This window comes from Muscardinus avellanarius (assembly GCF_963383645.1).
Source record: "Muscardinus avellanarius genome assembly, chromosome: 10".
Taxonomy (NCBI): domain Eukaryota; kingdom Metazoa; phylum Chordata; class Mammalia; order Rodentia; family Gliridae; genus Muscardinus; species Muscardinus avellanarius.
Window position 1 is genome coordinate 78,511,878 of NC_137796.1, and position 22,296 is coordinate 78,534,173.

The 22,296-nt window shown below is 43.9% G+C and overlaps 1 protein-coding gene across 1 annotated transcript; it reads right to left on the reverse strand.

Annotated features, from left to right (window-relative positions):
* Window positions 1-1,835: 1,835 nt before the first annotated feature.
* Window positions 1,836-22,296, reverse strand: LOC308268745 (NXPE family member 3-like; the record flags this gene model as incomplete). The annotated part of the gene is made up of 6 exons (XM_080703853.1): window positions 1,836-2,368; window positions 4,971-5,180; window positions 5,270-5,343; window positions 8,740-9,464; window positions 20,170-20,375; window positions 22,152-22,296. 6 exons carry the CDS (start codon window positions 22,294-22,296, stop codon window positions 1,836-1,838), a joined length of 1,893 nt encoding a protein of 630 aa, XP_080559979.1.

The following is a 22,296-nucleotide window of genomic DNA, read 5'->3' on the forward strand; positions in this document are numbered from 1 at the left end:
TGAAATTACAGGCCTAGGGCTGGACATTTTGTGGGCAAGCCCTTCCAGGAAGGAATAGGTGTTGAGAAGCCAGAGAGGACCTGGTCAGCCAGATTTAGAGCGGGCAAGGCTGGTTACTTCCAGCTTCTAGGAGGAAGGTTTTCCAGGCCGTGCCATCACCAATATCACTCTGTCTCTAGGACTAAGGACTGACTCAGCTCCTGGTGTGCCTCCTCTGCAGGCCTCACTGAAATGCAAGAATGTTCTTGTGAGGATTCTCCAAAATAAAACCCAAAACTCCCTTAATGTGGAGGTGAAATGGTATTAGCGCTGCAGTGAGCAACAAGGGGACACCTTGACCAATTGCTTCTTTCTTTTCTTTTGCAGTCCTGGGGATGGAACCCAGGGGCATTCTACCTCCGAGCTACATCCCCAGCCCTATTTTTTATTCTTTGTTTTGAAACAGGGTCTCACTGAGTTGCAGAGGGCCTCATTAAGTAACTGAGAATGTCTGCGAACCGTGATCCTCCTGTCTCAGCCTCCCGAATGGTGGGATTACAAGCGTGTACTATAACGCCGAACAACCAATTGCTTATATCTTACAGGATGCAGGCTGCTGAGAGAAGTTACAGAGCACAAAGGTGACCTGAGTCACCTGACTTAAATTCATTCACTGATCATTCATTTAGGGTATGTTAGCACTCATGATGTGTCAAGCACTGCTGTAGGTCATGGGATACAACAGTGAGAAAGCGACACAGCCCGTCCCTCACGCAGACCATATTCTGTTAAGACAGACAACAACAATAAAGGTAGCAACCAAATAACAGTAAGGTGTAGTTGGTGATTGGCAAGGAAAAAAGGGTGAGGAGGGGATAGAGCACAGAGGTGAGAAGGGACTCCTTAAGTGTGGGTGGTTAGGAAAAGCCTCTGTGGGAAGATACTTGATCAGAGAACTTAATGAGAAGAAAGCCCCCTAAGGGTCTGGGAGAAGAATATTCCAAGCACAGGAGCAGCAGGTATAAACCCCTGAGACTGGATGCTTGACCCATTTGAGCAGCAAGAAGACCCGTGGGGTTATACTACAAAGAACCAGGGAATAGCAAGAAATAAGGATGCAGAGTTAGGCGGGGTCATAAAGACAGTTGTTAGGGGCTTGGGCATATACTAAGTAAGATGGAAGCCATTGATTAGCTTTTTTTGTCCTGGGAATTGAACCAGGGGCATTCTACCTCTGAGCTATATACACCCCAGCCCTTTTTATTTTTTATTTTTTGCAGTACTGAAGATGGAACTCAGTGTTCTACCTCCAAGCTACATCCCAGCCCTATTTTTTATTCTTTTTATTTTGAAACCAGGTCAGACTGAGTTGCAAAGGGTCTCACTAAGTAGCTGCATCTGTCCTTGAACTGTGATCCTCCTGTCACAGCCTCCCAAATGCTGGAATTATGTGTGCACTACCACACCCAGCCCTTTTTATATTTCTGTTTTGAAGGTAAGTTGCTGTGAGCCTCACTAAGTTGCTGAGGCTGGTCTTGAACCTCAACCCTCCTGTCTCAACCTCTCAAGTACTGGGATTACAGGTGTGGGCCCCCAAACCTGGCTTGCCATTGGCTTTAAAGCAGGCTATAGCTACATGGTCTCATTTGTTCTCAAATAATCACTCTTGTTCTGAGAGGAGAAGGGGTTGGTGTGAGGTAACAGAATTGGTTGCACCTGTTAGGAAGCTATTCCAGTTTTCCAGTGAGAGTTGACGGCATCTGCCCTTATATCAGGAGTTTTATTATGGCTGTGATTGTTTTCACAGTTGCATCCCAGGCTTCCCATAAGCACAGCCCCAGAACCCTCAGAAGCACTCAGGCGGGGCAGATGAAGGAGAGGAGTAAGTTCACTTCATTGCGCACAACGAGCTTTCTTGGGTGGATGTTGTCCGGTAGGTCCAGGCTGGAGGTCATTTCCCAGGCGTCCACAAAGGCCACATGGAGGCCAGAAAAGGTAGCTCGAAGGAGCCGGTTGACCTGCAGGGTGAACCAGTCACTGCCATACACGGATTTATACCCAGTGTTGGCCAGTTTGATGACCACGAGAGTCCCAGGCTCCCGGGCCAGCAGGGCCATCACAGCTGCCCGAATCCCTGCCAGTCGTCTCGCAAAGATGGATGGAGGGAAGGTGGTGAAGTGGGCTCCCAGGCCCAGCACCACCACGGTGTGGTGGCCCCCGGCCAGGCCCCCTAGCTCCCTGGCTATGGAGTGCAGGGAGGCCACTGGTGTTCGGGAGGAGCGCAGGGGCCAGCTGTGGGCCCGCCAGTGCAGCACTATGCCCCGAGTGGTGTCCACGGCCATCAGGGGCCCTGTCTGATAGGTGACATGCAGATCCACTGGCTTCAGGGCTTTTTGGAACAAGAAAGAGGAGAGATTCAAGGTTAATATAGGGGTACTTCCTCATTTAAACATAAAAGATCAGCTGGGTGATGTGGCACACGCTTGTAATCCCTACACTTGGAAGGCTGTGACAGGAGGATTGCACAGGTTCCAAGACAACCTCAGCTACTTAGTGAGGGTCTCAGTAACTTAGTGAGACCCTGTTTCCAAATAAAAAATAAAGTAGGGCTAGGGGTATAGCTCAGAGGTAGAATGCTCCTGAGTTTAATCCTCACAAAACCAAAACCCAAAAGATCAGCCAGGGATGGTGGTGATTGCCTGTAATCACAGTACTTGGGAGGCTGAGACAGGAGGATTGAAGATTCTTGGCCAGTCTCAACTGCTTAGTGAGACCATCTGCAACTTAGTGAAACTCTAAATAAAATAGGGTGGGGGATAGAGGAGCTCTGGGTTCAATCTTCAGTACCACCAAAAAAAAAAAAAAAAAAAAAAATCTAGCTTCTCTTGCTTCTCTTTCTTAGCACACAAGTACCTTGTGACACCTGGTTTTGTTCTTTGTAATTTATGATATTGCTTACATCTTCATAGTCCCCAAATCTGAAGCTTATTCTCAGTCTTTGGCCTCTCGTTTCCTATATTGCTATATAGGAATATTCATATATGTATGTATTTGTCTCATTGGTTTTCCTGTGGAAGTCTTTATTAATAGTGTATTGTCCCCCTACAGGCTCTCCAACTTGGATTCACCCATTGGGCTTCTTCATCTATACCTGAATGAAAATTTGCCTCAAGGTTGAGACTCAGGGTCATCCAGTATATGTCTTTGCACCAGAGTGGCTAGTCTAGGAGGCCAGTGGCACCTGAGGGCTAGTCAATCCACTCACATGCTAAATGTCACCTGCACAGAGGTCCTTTCTTCACATAAAGCCCCGAATGCTTGTTCTACCATGTGTTCCAGGGCTGTGCCAGCCCCAAGGGTGCCTTTTTCTGGTTCCCAGAAAGGTACCATATCAATCAGCAAAGGCTCTGTCCTTGCCATCATTCTGTCCTGAGCTTCTATCTGTCTTTACAAACATCTTTTTGCTTGGGAAATTAATTGGTTCCACTCTGCCAAGAGCAGAACTGCCCCGTAGTGACCCTACAAGTTCACTTAGCATTGCCTCAATATTGAATTAGCAGGGACTAGGGATCCTTTTCAGAGGGAGAAGCCACACTCAGGATAACACTTCTGGGTTTCAAAAATAAAACCCAGCACAATTTGTAATAGCAGCACAATTTGTAATAGCCAAAATATGGAACCAACCCAGGTCCCCATCAACAGAATGGATTGCAAAATTATGGGAAATACACACAATGGAATTCTATTCAGCTATAAAGAAGAACAAAATGATGTCATTTGCAAGAAGATGGAAAGTCCTGGAGGGCATTATGTTAAGTGAGATCATCCAAGCACAGAAAGAGAAGGGACATATGTTTCCTCTAATATGCCCAAACTAGGGAGCATTGGGGACACCAGAGGGACTCCAGATAATGGAAGGGAAATATCAGCAAAGTTTGAATGGAAAAATAGGAGAGGAAGAAGGCTGAACTTGATTAATGAGGGTCTACATTCAAATATGTGTAAAAGTATGAATGTAGCATGGTTACATGGTTACCCTGGACAATCATTGGTGGAGGTGGGGAAGGGAAAATGGTGGTGGGCGGGAGAGGGCACCAAGTACAATTTAAATGTATACCATTTATTTTCAATAAAAAAAAGTAAAAATAGGGCTGGGGTCAATCCCCAGAACCAAAAATAAATAAATAAATGTAAAAAAGTAAAAATAAAAAAGTAAAACCCTGCTGCCTCCTTGTTTCAAAAATAAAAAATATCCTAGGCTGGGTGTGGTGGTGCATGCTTGGAATCCCAGCATTTGGAGGCAGAGACTGGAGGATTGCTATTTGCAGACAGCCTCAGCTATCTAGCGAGGCCCTTTGCAACTTAGTGAGACCCTGTTTCAAAAATAAAAAGACTACAAAATAGGGCTGAGAGTGTAGCTCAGAGGTACAATGCCCCTGGGTTCCATCCCTGGGACTGAAAAAAAATAACAGTATTTGGGAGGCTGAGACAAAAATTGCAGGCTCAAGGCCAGCCTGAGCAACATAGCAAGACTCACTAAGGACTAGGTTCCTAGTGAGAACCTATTTCAAAACAAGTAAAAAATGGCTTGGGGTATAGTTTGGAAGTAGAATGTCTCTGGATTCAATCCCTAGTAGTTATGTATGTATCCAGTGTATCCCAAGTGTAAGATTAGCCTCCAAATCCTGATTTCTCCATTGTTTTTCCTAAATTCCAACTCTATCCCCCAATACCCCCACTTAGTTCCAGCCATGATTATCTACGCACCTGAGCTTCCATAATATTTATGAGCTCCCTAATCATGCACTTCACACTTGAGATTATGCATCGTTTGAGCACCCTGTTTCCCAGTCCTTTTCTGAAAATCCAGGCATCTTGTCCTTTCACATCACTCCTGAAACCCAGGCTTTTTGCTACATTGACATGGCAGATGTTTTCTGCCTTTCTCCTCTTTCTTAGGTGTCTTCCACCCTTCCCACCCTCTTACTCACAGGGCACAGTGACACATAGGTATTCCCACCACTGCCGAAGCGTCGAGTCTCCCATCATGTGGATGATGCGGCCAGCCAGGCAGCTCAGAATGCTGTCAACATCATGGAAGGGGCGGCTGGAGCAGGCCAGTGAGTGCCACGTGTTTTGGTAGTAGAAGCCAGAGGGCTTTGGGGCTGGGATCCCAGGGTAGCATTGTCGTTGAGATAGAACTGTAAGCAGAGCAGTCAATGGATATAGAGAATAAAGCCACAGGCGGGAATGAATGCTGCCCTTTCAGCAAAGCCCCAGTGCCACTTACCTAGATTCATGTTGTTTTTCTCAGCCACCCAGATTGGACCAACACCCTGAGGGAGGACCTTGTTTGTCAAATTCCTGAAGAGAAACCAGAGGAGAGGTGTTTTTTTTTTTTTTTTTCTCAGTACTGGGGATGGAACCCAGGGGCATTCTACCTCTGAGCTATGCCCCCCCCCCCCCGGCCCTATTTTTTTTTATTATTTATTTTGAAACAGGGTTTCACTGAGTTGCAAAGGACCTCATTAAGTAGTAGTTGAGGCTGTCTGAGAACCGCGATCCTTCTGTCTCAGCCTCCCAAATGTTGGGTTTACAAGTGAGTGCCACCATACCTGGCAAGAAGGGAGCTCTTAATGGAAGTGTATGAGGAGAAGGAATCCGGACGAAGACAAAATAGGGGTTCTTAAACTGGGCATGATGGTACACACCTGTAACCCCAGTACTTGGGAAGCTCAAACAAGTGAAACCCTGTTTCAAAATAAAAGAATAAAATAGGGCTGGGGGTTTAGCTCAGGGGTAGAATGCCCCTGAGTTCAGTCCCTAGTAAAACATACACAGACACACATACCCGGGTTACGTGGGCATGGTGGCCCATGCCTGTAATTCCAGTACCTGGGAGGCTCAGACAGGAAGATCACTGGCTTAAGGACAGCCTCAGCAACCTAGTGAGATCCTGTTTCAAAACAAACAAACAAACAAAAAAATTGGGCTGCAGGTGTAGCCTGGAGGTAGAATGCCCCTGGGTTCAATCCTCAGTACCAAAAAGTAAACAACAAAGACATGTTCAGTTGGGCATGGTAGGTGGCTGACATATGCCTGTAATTCTAGTATCCGGGAGGCTGGGACAGGAGGATCACAGGTTTGAGGTTAGTGGCAGGCAGTAACTTAGCAAGACCTTGTATAAAAATAATAAATAATAAGCCAGGCGTGGTGGCGCATGCTTGTAATCCCAGCATGCAGGAGGCTGAGACCTGGAGGATCGCGGTTTGTGGACAGCCTCAGCTATTTAGTGAGGTCCTCTGCAACTCAGTGAGACCCAGTTTCAAAATAAAGAATAAAAAATAGGGCAGGGGGTGTAGCTCAGAGGTAGAATGCCCCTGGGTTTCATCCCCAGACCCGCAAAAAAAAAAAAAAAAAAAAAAAAAAAAAAAAAATAGAGCTGGGGGTGCAGCTCAAAGGGCAACCACCCTGGGTTCAATCCTCAGTATCACAAAACAAAATGAACAAAAGGACATGCTCAAAGGAAGTTATTGAATATTTCTAGGAGTTAGCTAATCCTGGGAAAGGCAGCACTTCCCATGTCTGTAAGGTCCTGATATACAAAAGTGGCATAAAATGCAGAAAATTATAAACACAATTCATATGAGAAGATACTTGGAGCCTTTTGTAAGAAGTCTTAACTCTCCTCTGGGTTTTGCTAAGCCCACTCCAGTTGGATTTTTCTAGTTTTCTACCTCACTCCCCTATTTCCTTGCTCTTCTTTCTTTTCTGATTACATTCACTCCCTTGGAGGCCTGCTTTACGTTCTCCTCTTAGGAGGCCTGTTTTTATATCTCCAGCCTAAGGTCTTTGGTTTTTTTTTTTCTTTCTTTCTTTCTTTCTTTCTTTCTTTCTTTCTTTCTTTCTTTCTTTCTCTCTCTCTCTCTCTCTCTTTCTTTCTTTCTTTCTTTCTTTCTTTCTTTCTTTTTGTGCAGTATTGGGGATGGAACCCAGGGGCATTCTACCTCTGAGCTATACCCCCAGCCCTATTTTTAATCTTTATTTTGAAACAGGGTCTCACGAAGTTGCAAAGGGCCTCACTGAGTAGCTGAGGCTGTCTGCGAACCGGGATCCTACTGTCTCAGCCTCTCAAATGCTGGGATTACAAGCGTGTGCTACCACACCCGGCTTCGATTTCCTTTTTTTTTTTTTTTTTTTTTTTGGTGGTGGTACTGGGGTTCCTGGAAGCCCTTTTACCTCCGGGCTACACTCCCAGACTTATTTTATATATATTTTATTTGGAAACAGGGTCTCCTAAGCCAGCACGCGCGGCTGGCTTCGAACCTGCGCGATCCTCCTGTCTCTGCCTCCCAAGCGCGGGGATTACAAGCGTGCCCCATCACGCCTGGCCTTCAAGTCTTTTATTTCCTTGATTAGGTTTATTCCTAAGTATTTTATTTTTTTGTGGGATATCACGAGTGGAAGTGTTTCCTGTATGATTGGCATACAGGAAAGCTTCTGATATTTTAAGAATTTATGTGATCTTAACTTGATGGCTTAGCATCAGATATGGTGTGTCCAGTGCTGTCCAAGGTGCTGGAGGTTTTGAGGCTAGAACTGATGCAGAATTGGAAGCGACCCAATTTGCAACAATTAACAGAAGTCAGATGATAAACATAACCACACATATGGTGACTGTGTAGTGGACATGAGTTTTCAAACCCAAAGTCATGTTGTGTGTGTTACTGGGGATTGAAGCCACTTACAGCCAATTGATTTTTGACAAAGGGGCCAAAAACATACACTGGGAAAAAGATAGCCTCTTCAACAAATGGTGTTCACCAAACTGGCTAACCATAAGAAGAAAAATGGAAATAAACCCCACTTGCTTACCCTGTACAAGAGTCAATTCAAGATGGATCAAAGACTTGGAAATCAAACAAGAGAGACCTTGCAGCTCCTTGAAGAGGGAATAAGTCCAACACTTCAACACATACGTACAGGTAAAACCTTTCTGGGATTACAAATGTGTGATGCCATGCCTGACTCTCCCCTGCTTTTCTCCTTCCTTCCCCCTTTTACTTCTCCCCACATCTCTCAATAATGTGGGGGGACCCTCCTTCTCTTCCTTTATTCTTCTGAAATGAGTCTTAATTCAAGAATATGAGTTGAGGGAGTTGACAAGTTAACTAGTACTTTCTCTTACCTAAAAGATTCCGCTGCTTGAATCACTGTCACGCTGATGTCAGGCTTTCTGACTTCAGGACACAGGGATAGAAGTGTGGGGAAGTGCTTCTCTGGCACCTGACCAGTACTGCCCACGAGTGCCAAGGTTTGGAACAATACTCTGTGCTGTGTCCTGGGCAACGTATCTCATGTGATGGAAGTGACTATGTGCTTTATAAAAGGCTGTTTCTTTTTCTTTTCTTTTCCTTCCTTTTTTGTCTGGGATACATGAGGCCCTCTAATGGTAAAACTCCTGCTAGAGCCAGGCATGTTGGCACACACTTGTAACCCCAGTATCTGGGAGGCTGAGACAGGAAGATTGCGGTTTGCAGCCAGCCTCAGCTACTACATAGGTTCTTTGCAACTCAGTGAGACCGTGTTTCAAATTAAAGAATAAAAAATAGGGCTGAGAGTATAGTTTGGAGGTAGAATGTCCCTGGGTTCCATCCCCAGTACTGCAAAACAAAACAAAACAAAAAACAAAACTCCTCCTGCTAGGGTTTAAAAGAAAAGCAAAGGAGCAGTAGGTAGTAGAGACACCAGATTTCTTACCAGGATAGTAGGGCCTCTTCATGAGCGGTGGTCACATTCCAGTAATGTCCAGCTGAGTGGCCCACCAGTAAGTTGCAGGCCAAGGTAGGGGGGCGGGCACAGAACCAGAGTTCACCTGAATCTTCATCCTTGTAGTAACACGTAGATTCTTCCTTCCCAGTCAGCAAGGAGTTCACATTGCAAGTCACCTTTTCTTCATATCCTGTGGGTCCCCGGAAATAGCCTGTGAAGTCGACAGTGGCCCCTTTGTCTCTCCAGATTCTCCGCAGAACCGCAACTGCCTCACTGGAGTGGATCAGCCGCACTTGCACCTGGGCCCTCCCGGCCCAGAGCAGGGGGAAGGACAACAGGTACGTGCCATTCTCCAGATCCTGGACATTCCCGGGGACCCCTGCTTTCAATTCTGGGCCCAGCAGCCGTGCCCGAAACAGATCCCCACCGTGGGTCTTGGGCCTGCCTCGGTGGTCCCTGGCCACAAGGACGGCCTCCAGATAACCTCCCAGGACGTGGCTGTCCTGGATGGGACCTCTCATGTGGTAGGTGGAGGTTTGAGGGCTGGTGGAGGCCAACAGATCCCCCCCATCTCCTGGGGTCGGAGGCCAGTACAGAAGATGGGTCAGGTTGTCAAGATCCTGGGGGAGAGGGTCAAGGGGTTTGTGTACACGGTGGAGCCCTGGGAGCCAAGGGATGTTACTGCCAGGCCAGAAAACTCTGAAGTATAAGACCTGTGGGGAGAGAAAGAGGAACCTGTCAATGAATGATGTGTGCTCTCCAAATTCCTTTGGTAAAGAGATTCCAATTCACCAAACAGCCCTCCTCTGCCTGATGGGTCTCAGGCTGCCTGCCTTATACTGCTTCTGACTCAGTCTGGAGTGTAAGCAGCCGCCACACACATCTGCAGGTACCATCTACTACTATTATTATTATTATTATTATTATTATTATTATTATTATTATTAGTGGTACTGGGGCTCCTGGAAGCCCTTTTACCTCCGGGCTACGCTCCCAGACCTATTTTATATATTTTTATTTGGAAACAGGGTCTCTTAAGCTAGAGTGGCTGGCTTCAAACCTACGCGATCCTCCTGTCTCTGCCTCCCAAGCGTGGGGATTACAAGCGTGTGCCACCACGCCCAGCTTCTATTTAAAATCATATGTTGTGATTGTTGCTAAACCCTTCAAAAATAAACAGTGTCTGCTGGTCCTCATTGTCCCTTCCCCCTCTGTAGCCACCAGAGGGGAGCTGAAAGATGGCTCCAACCCTCAAGGCTCTTCCTCTCCTCAGTCCTTACAAATCTTTTTTATTCTGTACTCCAAGACCTGGAGGAAAGCCCCCTCCCCCTTCTAGGTTTCACCAGGACTAATGCAGCAATGATAGTAACTTATCTAAGCGCTGATAAGTTTGAACTAAGGCCCAGAAAAAATGATATGCTGGCAACTCAGGTTGGAGGCAGTTGATATTAGCTTAACATTACTGGTTTGTCCTTTGTCAATACATGGTGAATGTCTTTGAGCTTTCTTTTGCTTTGTTTCCCTATTTATTTCTAACAATGAACCTTTTGGAAGACCAACTTTCTCCAACAGAATCAGGAAGGAAAGGAAGCTTCTACCTATACACCAATGTGGGGTGAGGACACAGGGTGTCTTTACAGGTCAGGTATGGGGTACAGTGCCTTTCTAGTTTTATGAATGGGGAAGGAGCCATTTTTCCCGGAGAAGAAATGTAACAATCTAGAAAAATAAAGAGCATGGGCCATTTATATTTCCATCTCCTCTATAAGCAAACTCTTTTTTTTTTTTTTTTTTTTTTTTGCAGGTCTGGGGATGAAACCCAGGGGCATTTGACCTCCGAGCTACACCCCTTGCCCTATTTTTTATTCTTTATTTTGAAACAGGGTCTCAGTGAGTTGCAGAGGGCCTCACTAAGTATCTGAGGCTGTCTGTGAACCGTGACCCTCCAGTTTCAGCCTCCCAAATGCTGGGATTACAAGCATGCGCTACCATGCCCGGCTATTAAGTGAACTCTTGGGCTAGTGTTCTGTACTCCTTTTTTTTTTTCTTCTACTCCTACATGATACAGTTTGCTCATTATTTGAGCAAAGTTTTGAATTATTTAATCATATGATTGCACAATCCAGAAACTGCCATTACTGATATACAACTGTATCGGTCATTTTTTATTGATCCTTAGATTTTTAAAATTCTCTACCTAGGGTCTTGGTAGCATGCAGGAGGTGTAATAAAGTACTCCAGGTGTCCATACCTCCTTCCCTCCCTCCCTCCCTCCCTTCCTTCCTCTATTTGGGATTGAACCCAGGGGGCATTCTACCTATAAGCTACATACTTAGCCCTATTTTAATTTTTATTCTGAAACAACCTAATGAGGTCTCATTAGGTTGATGGGAGTCTCACTATTTGCTGAGGCTGACCTCAAACCTGCAATCTTCCTGTCTCAGCCTCCCAAGTATTGGGATTACAATCATGCACCACCATGTCTGGCTTGCTCATTCTCTTTCTAAGAGTTTGTCTCACCCTGACATTTCTGTTTCTCAATTAGAAGTAGGGAAAAGGAGACTTTCTATCAGCCTTCTTCTCCCAGATGAAAGTAACTAGTTCAAGCTCTGTTAGTGGATAGAGACAAGTAGGAAGAATAATACTCACCCAAATTGCAATGCCTAGCCCCACAAGCACAAGCTTGCAGCACTTGAAATGTCTGATGCATTGGTCTGTGGACACCTGGAGTAGTTTATCACACATCTGGCACATGACCAAGACCCTAGGCAGAGAATTTTAAAATCTAAAGATGAATAAGAAATGATTGATACAGTTGTATATCAGTAAGGGCAGTTTCTGGAATGTGCAATTATATGATTAAATAATTCAAAGCTATGTTCAGTAGCATGGTCCACACTCTGACTGGCCAGAACATCCTGCTCCTGCTCCAATCCCTTTGATACCCTGATCATTGATCCTGCAGTTTTATGAACGCTCAAGGATTCCTGTGTCTTGAATTCTAGCCTTTGACATCATCAGCCTTCCCCAAAGGGGCATGTGATTGACACTGATTTGAACATCAATTAAGAAGGGGTTGTGAGCTTGTGGAACAACAGAAACTCTTATCACTGCTTATTGAATCAGTAGTAAAAAGCCTCCCAACAAAGGAGAGCCCAGAATCAAATGGCTTCACTTCCATCCTACCAAACATTTAAAGAATTAATGCCAGCCAGACACGGTGGCACACATGTGTAATCCTAGTACCTGGGAGGCTGAGACAGAAGGATTACAGATTCAAAGCCAGTCTCAGCAACTTAGTGAGAACTTGTTTCAAAATAAATAAAATAAAATAAAAAGGGCTGGGAGTGTAGCTCAGAGGCAGAATATCAGTGGGTTCCATCCCCAGTACTCCAAACAAAACAAAACAAATAAACACCCCCACATCAGCTCTATAGATGAAGAAAAAGCATTTGACAAAATTCAGCACCCTTTATGTTGAGAAACTCAACAAACTAGCAATAGAGGGATATTATTTCAACATAATAAAAGCCATATATGGAAAGCCCACAGCTGACATCATACTCAGTGGTAAAAACAAAACAAAACAAAACAAAAAACTGAAAGCAAGCTGGGGATGTAGCTTAATGGTAAAGCAGTTACCTAGCATGGCCTGGGAATCTGTGTTCAATTCCCACAGCAGATAGAAAGAGAGAAAGAAAGAAAGGAAGAAACGGAAAGCTTTTTCTCTACCCCAAACAAGGCCAGGAGCCCACTCTCACCAATTCCATTTACCATAAGACTGGAAGTTCTAGCCAAGGAACTTAGGCAAGAAAAATAAATAAAAAGCATCCAGCTGGGCATGGTGGCGCACACTTATAATCTCAGCATTTGGGAGGCTGAGACAGGAGGATCACGTTTTGCGAACAGCCTCAGCTGCTTAGTGAGACCCTTTGCAAGTCAGTGAGATCCTTTTTCAAAATAAAATAATAAAAAAACAGGGCTGGGGGTGTAGCTCAGAGGTACAATGCCCCTGTATTCCATCCACAATACTGCCAAAAAAAGCATCCAGATTGTAATGGAATAAGAAATATTGTCTCTTTTCTCCAATGACATGATTTTCTATGTAGGAAGCCCTAAAGACTGAAGATCTGGACCCCCAAATCTTTTAGGACCAAGAAACAAAATCTGTAAAGTTGCAGGACAAAATCAACATGCAAATATCAGTGCACCAGTTTCTACAGATGCTATTAGTAAAACTGGATGTCCACATAAAAAGAATGAAATTGAACTCTTATACATACAAAACAATTAGTTAATTTAGTGGCACTGGGGATGAAACCCAGGGGCATTCTACCTTTAAGCTACACCTCCCAGCCCTATTTATTTTGTATTTTCAAACAGGGTCTCACTAAGTTGCAGAGGTCTCACAAGTTGCTGAGGTTGGCCTTGAACCTGAAATTCTCCTTTCTCAGCCTTCCAAGTACTGGTATTACAGGCCTGCACCACCATGCCCAGCTTGCTTTACATTTTTATGGAACTCATAATTTTTTTCTCCCGGAGCCTCATAACTTTGTTAGAGACAATAATACATAAAATTGCTGGGCGTGGTGGTGCACGCTTCTAATCCCCTCACTTGGGAGGCAGAGACAGGAGGATCGCGCTGGTTCAAAGCCAGCCTTGCTAGCTTAAGAGACTATGTTTCCAAAAATATACATAAAATAGGTCTGGGAGTGTAGCCCAGAGGTAGAAGAGTTTCCAGGAATCCCAGTACCACCAAAAAAAAAAATACATAAAATTATCATGAGAGTGGTCATAACACTCTGACTATAGCTTCTGGCCTGGAAAGGTTCTGCCCTTTCAAGTTCAAGGCCAGCTTCAGTAACTTAGGTAGACCCTCAGCAACTCAGCAAGACTCTATTTGATAATAAAGAATAAAATAGAGGACCGAGAAAAGCAGGGCTTAAGAGCCCCACTAACAACCAATTTCTATTACCACAAAATCAGCGCCTTTCATAGCCAGAAAACACCATCACCAGAGAAACAAAAAAATCACCAGCCCCAGAGAGGAGGGGGTCTCATAACAGAGCTCAGAGCCACAGAGGAGATACGCCAGCCTCACGGCCGAGGACGTAGCAACAGTGCCTTACTGCCGGCGGCAGCAGCGAGCTCACCGGACGGCTACGGCTACAGACCAACACACTCAACAGCCCACCAGGCTCCAGAGAGGAGCGGCGGACAGCGAGCCGAGGTGAGCCGCTGCGGAAGAGCCTGGTGGGATTTGGCAGATTTTTCGGCGCAGGGAGCATCTAAAGCTCCCAGTGGCTGGGCTCAGCACACACTGCAGGGACTCAGAGCGGAGTTCAAAAACAGAGAAGAAATACGCCAGCCTCACAGCCGAGGGTGTGACAGCGGCGCCATATTGCCACCAGCGGCAGCGGCAGCAGCAGCGAATTCACCGAATCCACTACAGCTCCATCTGTGTATTCAACAACAGTGAGTCAAATTGCGGGCCCCAGAGGAGAAATCCCAGTACTGACTCCCAGGGACTTGACCCAGTGGGGGAGTGGCGGTGGCAGAGATATCACACCATAGGAGAACACGCAACCTGGCACCCCCCATAGTCTAAAGCAGCCTCTATTGACTCCCTGGGTCTGAGACTTTGCGATACAACCTAGTAAAGGAGTAGTGGTGACTGAGATACCACAGACTTGAGATCCAGAGCACCTTAAGTGAAGTCATAGTGACCCAAGGGAAGAACCCAGAGAAGGCACAAACTCCCGAAATCATGGGAAAGAGGAATAACAATGGAGCAATGAATGCCCACAATCCCAAACATCAGAACCTGATAAAACAGAAATTCAGAGATTTCTAGAAGATCAAATCAGGAAAATAACTTTAGAAATAATAGAGGTGTTTCGAAAAGAATTCAGAGAGAGCCAAAAAGAGATAAAGGATGCAATTAATGAAGTAAAGGCCTCAATTCAAAGTACAAACAACCAATTAGACCACATGGAGAATAGAATCTCTCTCTTAGAAGATGAGCAATCCAAAAATGAACGCATAGTTTCTAATCTAGAAAAAAATATCTGACAGCAGGAATCTGACATTGAAGAAATATGGGCCCATTTTAAGAGAGCTAACCTAAGAATAATTGGAATAGAGGAGGGAAAAGAAGGTGAAACCAAAGGGATCAACAATCTCTTCAAGGAAGTAATAGCAGAAAATTTTCCAAACATAGAGCAAGAGGTTGATACACAGGTCCAGGAAACTTGTAGAACTCCCTTTAGACAGGATCAGAGAAGAGGATCCCCATGCCACATAATTGTCAAAATGACCAATGTGGAAGCCAAGCAGAGAATCTTAAAGGCAACAAAAACAAAGGGCCAAGTGACATTCAGAGGCAAACCAATTAGAATCACTCCAGACTTCCCAAACCAAGTCATGAGAGCCAGAAGGGCTTGGAGTAACATATTCCAAACTCTGAAAGAAAACAACTTCCAGCCAAAAATTTCCTATCCAGCAAAACTTTCTATCAAATTAGATGAAGAAATTAGAAGCTTCCATGACAAACAGAAACTGAAGGAATTTATGTCTTCAAAACCAGCGCTAGAGAAAATACTCAAAGAGATTAACTACAAAGAAGAAATAGGTAACACACACCAGAACCAGAGAAACAAGATTTTCCATCCAACAGACAACTAAGATTAGTTATCTGTGGAGATTCATTATTTATATTAGTCTTATACCTATCTCTAAAGGGTATTGTTTGCCTTTATTGTTGTTAATTTTTAGGATTTCTAGTTGAAATATTAATATACCTTCAGATATAGCATTTGGAAATATTTTATCCCATTCTATCAGTAACTTTTAACTCTGTTTACATTGTCTTTGGATATACAATATTTTATTTTTTAGGGAGTTTGTATACCCTTTTGTTGCCTGTGCCATTGAAATCATATCCAAGAAATCACTGCCAATTTCAATGTTGTGAGGTTTTATGACCCAGATTTTCTTCTAAAAGTTTATAATATTAAGATTTATATTTAGGTCTTTTATCTATTTTGAGTTAATATTTGTATATGGGATTAGGTAAGGGTCCAATTTTATTCTTTTTCATGTAATTATTATTTTTCAACAATATTTAGTTAAAAAGATTATTATTTCCTCCACCAAATGTTCGTGGAAACCTTGTCAAAAATAACTTGACAATATATAGAAGAATGTATCTCTAGGCTTTTATTTAACTCCAATGGTTTATATATCTGCCTTTAGAACAGTACTACACTGTTTCAATTATTGTAGCTTTATATGGTTTGAAATTAGAAAATATATATCTTCTAGCTTTGTTCTTTTTCAAGATCGTTTTGGGTATCTAGAGTCCATATTCCATATTAGGATAGATTTTTTCCTGAAAAATAAATATATAAATATATGATAGTTTCACCTAAAAAAAAAGAAAAAATATTCTCTGGTAAGAAAGAAAGCAAAAAGAAATATTAAAATGTTATCTTTAAGTCATCAAAAGCTTGGTATCAGACAAATGAAACTGTTATGTGAGATTATCATTTTTAATTTTGGATAAATTGCTATAATACTAGATGTCAACCACTAAGCCAAGCATGGGAAGGAGGGATAGAGAGGGAATGGGGTGGGAATCGGGTGGGGGCTGACTGGGCGATGTGTGCATGTATGTCTACAAAAGTTTTTTGTATACACTATGATGTATGAATACAGTGCACCAATAATAAAAAAAAAAGAATAAAATAGGGCTGGGGAGATGTACCTTTGAGGTACTTGGAATTACATTACCCCTAGGTTCAATCCCAAGTACTACAGAAACAAACAAACAAACAAACAAATAAATAAAGCAGCAACAGTAGTGACTATATTTTCAGCTTCCATAAATTTAAGAATGGGATGATCTGCTGATGAAAGTATATAAAAGATACTTAGAATCTGGGAACAGTAGCTCATACCTGTAATCCTAGTACTTGGGAGGCTAGACAGTAGATTTGAGGTCCCAGGACAGCCTCAACAATGTAAAGAGACTCTCAGCAACTTGGTGAGACTCTGTTTCTAAATTAAAAAATGAAAAGGGCTGAGGGTGTATCTCAGAGAGTTCAGTCTCTAGTACCACACTGAGTAATATCCCTGGGTTCAATCCCTAGTACCAAACACAAACAAACAGGACATTTAGTAATCCAGCTTCTATTATAAAACCCCAGACACACTCCCATTTCACCTCTTTTCATGAAACAGTTAGCTTTTAGCTACAAATTGACCCACCCACTCACCTGCTTTACCTCCTTTGAGCACCTAGAAATGCCACTCCTGCTTCCCTGTACCTGTAATGTTCGACAGGTTTCTCTAAAATTGAAAAGCTTCTGGCACTGCTCTGGTACATCTCCAGCCTTTGCAGTTGAAAAGTTTCCAACGCCAGCCTATGCAGTCAGATATCTACTTCCAATATTATTGTCATATCATGTTTATCCAATACTTTATCAAACCAGAGACAAATTCACTTGTCTTGGGACAGATCCAAAAGAGGGGACAGATTGATGTCTGGCTTCATAAAAGGGCTGCCACTTACTCTCAAATTTCACCAACCCTCCATCCTCTCCTTTAAAAGAAAGCATATATCCTCCTTAGTACTTTCTTCAGGGGCTAATGAAAGACCCAGGTATCTAGATTACCATCTTAGAGAAATTCCAGACAATCAGCTGGACATGTGCTGCTTGCCCATAATCCCAGTACTCAGGAGGCTGAGACAGGAGGATTGCAGGTTCGCAGCCAGCCGCAGCAAATTAGCAAGATCCCGTTCCAAAGTTAAAAAATAAAAATAAGGCTGGAGGAATAGCTCAGAGGTAGAATGCATCTTGGTTCTATCTCCAGTTGTTGGAGATTTTCTCTTGGGGACTTGGAGAGTCTTCTTCTGAAAGGACACGAACAGTTGTGGGAGGCAACAGGAACTTAATTATTATAAAACACGGAAGAGAAAACCAGGGTATCTAGGGCCGAGGACTGGATGACGTGCGAGTCAAAGAAAAACTAACAACACTTAAGTAAATATTTTTCAATTAATCATAAACTTAATCAAGAATATGTATGCCTAAGAGAACAAAAGGGTTTGCATGTGGTCATGGCTTCTGGAGCAGCTTGTGGACTTGGCCTTTCATCTAGTCCTTGGAAGACCTTCTCCTGCAGCACTTACCTTCAGCCAGACCTCACACCCAGTACCACACACACACACACACACACACACACACACACACACACACGAGTCTTTGTCACACACAAATTTAAACTTCCTGTTGTTTTTTGGGTGGTAATCAGCTAGCACTGTATTCAAGATCACCCAGTTGACTGTCAGGCATCAGGCATTGGCCAAAGCAGGCAAAAAGTGAAATGGGATCCACAGTGACCAGCCTCACTGTCACCTACCAATGCCACTGCCCTCTGCCTTATGACCCAGTTCATGGGCCATAGGACACATGGAAGCCATTTGTGGGCTATAGAATCACAACATCAACCACGGGCCTATTGCTATAGCACTGTATTCCAAGATTCTTTAGCTACCATTCTTTGCTCCGTTGAGCAGAACAATGGCTAGTTGCATCTAAGAGTGGCCATAGCATCTAGGTTTTTTTTTTTTTTTGCGTGTCTGGGGATAGAACCCAGAGGCATTTGACCTCCGAGCTACACCCCAGCCCTATTTTTGATTCTTTATTTTGAAACAGGGTCTCACTGAGTTGCAGAGGGCCTCACTAAGTAGCTGAGGCTGTCCGAGAACCGCGATCCTCAGGTCTCAGCCTCCCGAATGCTGGGATTACAAGCGTGTGCCACCACGCCCGGCTACCATCTAGTATTTTATCCTAGAGATATTCTGTTTTTTTCTAGAGAGACAAAAGTTCCTCTTGCTTCCTCCCAACCATTAATCTACTTCTACTTCTCCTCAAGGTTGTCAATGTGAATCATCATCTCCACACTCTTTTTCTTGGTTGTTTTTTTTTTAAGTTCTCAACAGTGGTTCTTTTTGTGTGTATGTGTATGGGTCTGGGGATGGAACCCAGGGACATTCAACCTCCGAGCTATACCCTCTGCCCTATTTTTTATTCTTTATTTTGAAACAGGGTCTCACTAAGTTGTGGAGGGCCTCACTAAATAGCTGAGGCTGTCCACAAACCACAATCCTCCGGTCTCAGCCTCCCGAATGCTGGGATTACAAGTGTGCGCCACCACGCCCGGCTTCTCAACTGCCGGAGCCAGCCGGCAAAAGTACAGGTTCTGAAGAGAGGTGTTAGGATGAAGAATTCAACTCTAAAAATTTGATTCTCAGAATATTTAATTTATTGAGACTGGAGGATCGCGGTTCACGGTCAGCCTCAGCTACTTAGTGAGGCTCTCTGGAACTTAGTGAGACCCTGTTTCAAAATAAAGAATAAAAAAATAGGGCAGGAGGTGTAGCTTGGAGGTCAAATGCCTCTGGGTTCCATCCCCAGACCCGAAGAAAAAAAAAGAATATTTAATTTTTCTAATGTAGGGGGGCCGCCAGCCTACTATCTCTACTGGCCGACCCCTGCTCTTGGGTCAATATCTCTACTGGTCGACGACTACTCCTGGGTCAGTATTCTCTCTTGGGACGACGCTGGGTTTGTTTTTCTAGAGGTATTTATACAGTTACAGGTCAATCAATATCCTCGTGCTACCACCACCAGAATACAATAAAGACCAATCCAAAGCACATACATTACAGATAGGTTAATCAGTACCCTCCTGCCATCACCATCTGATTTTTCTCCCAGACCTTTTACTCTGAACTTTCCATGACCCCAAACCTTGTTGACTCTGGGCAAAGGACAGTCAGCTGAGTCAGAAATATTCTTTTAGGGGAAAGCCTTAATGGCTCCCCACACTCAACAGCATTTTAAGCTGTTGATTCCTTCCCTGCTTGATGCCCTTTGCAGTTTGCCTCTCTGTGACTAGAGTCTCCTGTCTACCAGACCACCCAGAGTCTTCCCACAACCCCACTTCTGGACATTCTCATGTCCTCTTTGCTAAACCCTATACATATCACTTTCTTGAAACCAGGCCAGGTTGGGCCCTTTTTTGTATCCCACATGACATTAAGGACAGCACATTGCCTGTCTAAAAAATCTTTTTTTGTGTTTTGTACTGGGATTGAACCCAGAGGCATTCGGTCTTTGAACTACATCCCCAGTCCTACTTTATTTTTTATTTTTTAAATTTTGAAACAGGGTCTCACTATATTTCAAAGGGCCTCATTAAATGCTAAGGCTGGCTACAAACCTGCGATCCTCTTGACTCAGGCTACCAAGTACTAGGATTACAGGTATGTGCCACCACACCCAGCTCCTATTGCAGTTTTAATCTGTACTGGTCACTTGGCAAGTAGACTTGATACCTTGTTTTCCAAACCTGAATCTGGAGATGAGTCCGCTTCCTCTGTTCCAACTTCCTTTCTGAAGCTGAAACCTCTTTCCCCATCTCAGGATGCCGCTCCGCTCTGGCTCCTTCTCCTTTCCCTCTATAAAGTCCTCCAAGGCTCCTTGCTCTCTCCACAGCAACTCTCAGGACAATGTCCTCCTGACACTCCCACGGCTGCCGAAGCTCGGCATCGCCAGCTTGTAGATGATGTGGCCAGTCAGATGCCCAGAGTGAAGTTCTGTGCGGAAAAGACTGCTGCAGGAGGAGAGAGAGGAACACAGGAACATGCTTCTCAGCAGATTAATGTTGAGGCTGAGAACACAGCAGTAAAACAAGATCAAGGTTGCAGGCAAGTGGAGTTCCCAGTCACAGTAGAACAAGCTGGTTCACATCTTCTTCCCATGAACCATAAAGACTTTTCTAATGGATTCTGTTGAGCAGAGGAATGCCCCGGAGAGAAGGTCTTGTCTGTCTCCTTTCCAGCCAGACACTAGACTGAAGCAAATGAGGAGAACTATGCAGGAGATCTTGCCTAGAGACTGAATGCCTTTTCCCAAGACTGAACTTATTGAGTTTACTTAGGAAGATATACAGAGTTTACTTGGGAATATATATATATATATATATATATATATATATATATATATATATATAGTATGTTTTGGAAACAGAATAGAAAATACACACACACATACATATATATATATATATAACTTTATTAGATAATATAAGAAAGATCAATTGATAAAAAAGAAAACTCAGAAAACAGAGAGAGGGTAGTGTATTAATCAGGGTTCAATAAAGAGACAGAAATCATGAAGATTTTAACAGCAAAAAATTGTCTTAAATTTTTTGGTAATGGGAATTGAACCCAGGGGCATTTTACCTCTTAACTAAACCCCCAACCCTCTTTATGGGGTATTTTGAAACAGGGTCTTACTAAATTGATAAGGGCCTTGCTAAATAGCTGAGGCTGGCCACAAACTTGCAATCCTTCTAACTCAGACTACCAAGTAATGGTATTACAGGCTTAAAAGCAAAAATTTAATATGAAAAACTGCTAAATGCCTTGGTAATGCTGATAAGAACATACCAATACAAAATCTATTTAAAGTTTGGGGATGGAGAGAGGGGCAGAGTTCCACTTTCAGGATCTCCAGTGTGCCCCAGGCATGCTGCCTTTCTTCCCTTCCCTTTCTATTTCCTACTGATTTTGTAATAAGAAATTGTCAAAGCTGCACCAAGCTGTCTATTGGTTTTAATTTTCCTATTCAACAAATTTTAGTTGAATAGAAGGAAAAAAGCCCACAGCGTCATTACAACCATAACATCCCAGGGACACCATCACTGATCTGCTGGTTAAGAATGCATGGAGCACTGTTAATCATTGGCATACATGCATCCAGGCACAAACTCTGCTGGTGTGGAGAGTGTTGTGTTCTCAGCCTGTAGCTGAGATCATGTGAACCTCTACTGCCACTGGCCTACCTGCTTTCAGGGCCCAAGATCTAGCAGGAAGAGATTGTACTGTTCTGAGCCTGGGGCTTGATTGGTTCGGTTATTTAGCCCCAGAGATACTGCTGTTGCTCTAGATAACTGCGATTATGAGAGACCTTGTTGGCCTCTGACTTTGGTGCTTATAGTGCCCAAACACTCCTGGGCACAAGTTTATAGCCTGCCAGGCTTACAGCACAGTTGGCTGAGTTATGTTAACCCACAGACACCACTGCTGGTAGTCATGTGGTCATTGCTGGAGACCCTCCAGGGGCATGGTGAACTGCCAGACCTAGGTCCCTCCACCTGATTCTCTCTAGGGTTTGTCTGCTAATTCACATTTCTTCTGTATCTGACTGTGGCCCCTGCCCCACTTCCACAGGAATAACTTGCAAACTCACAGACCCCACAGGTCTGTTTGTTGCCATGAAAGTCCCTGTATCTGCACAGGCTCCCACTGGGACACTTTGTAAACTTACGGTCTTGACTAGTGCTACTGGGGTCCCTGCAGGCAGGGATGATTTCAGCTGCAGCCACAGGATTTCTTGGGTGATTTGGCTTGCTGATCTGTAGATTCACAGTGGTCTTGATGAAGCAGGATGTTGTCACTGGGGTTCCTGGCAT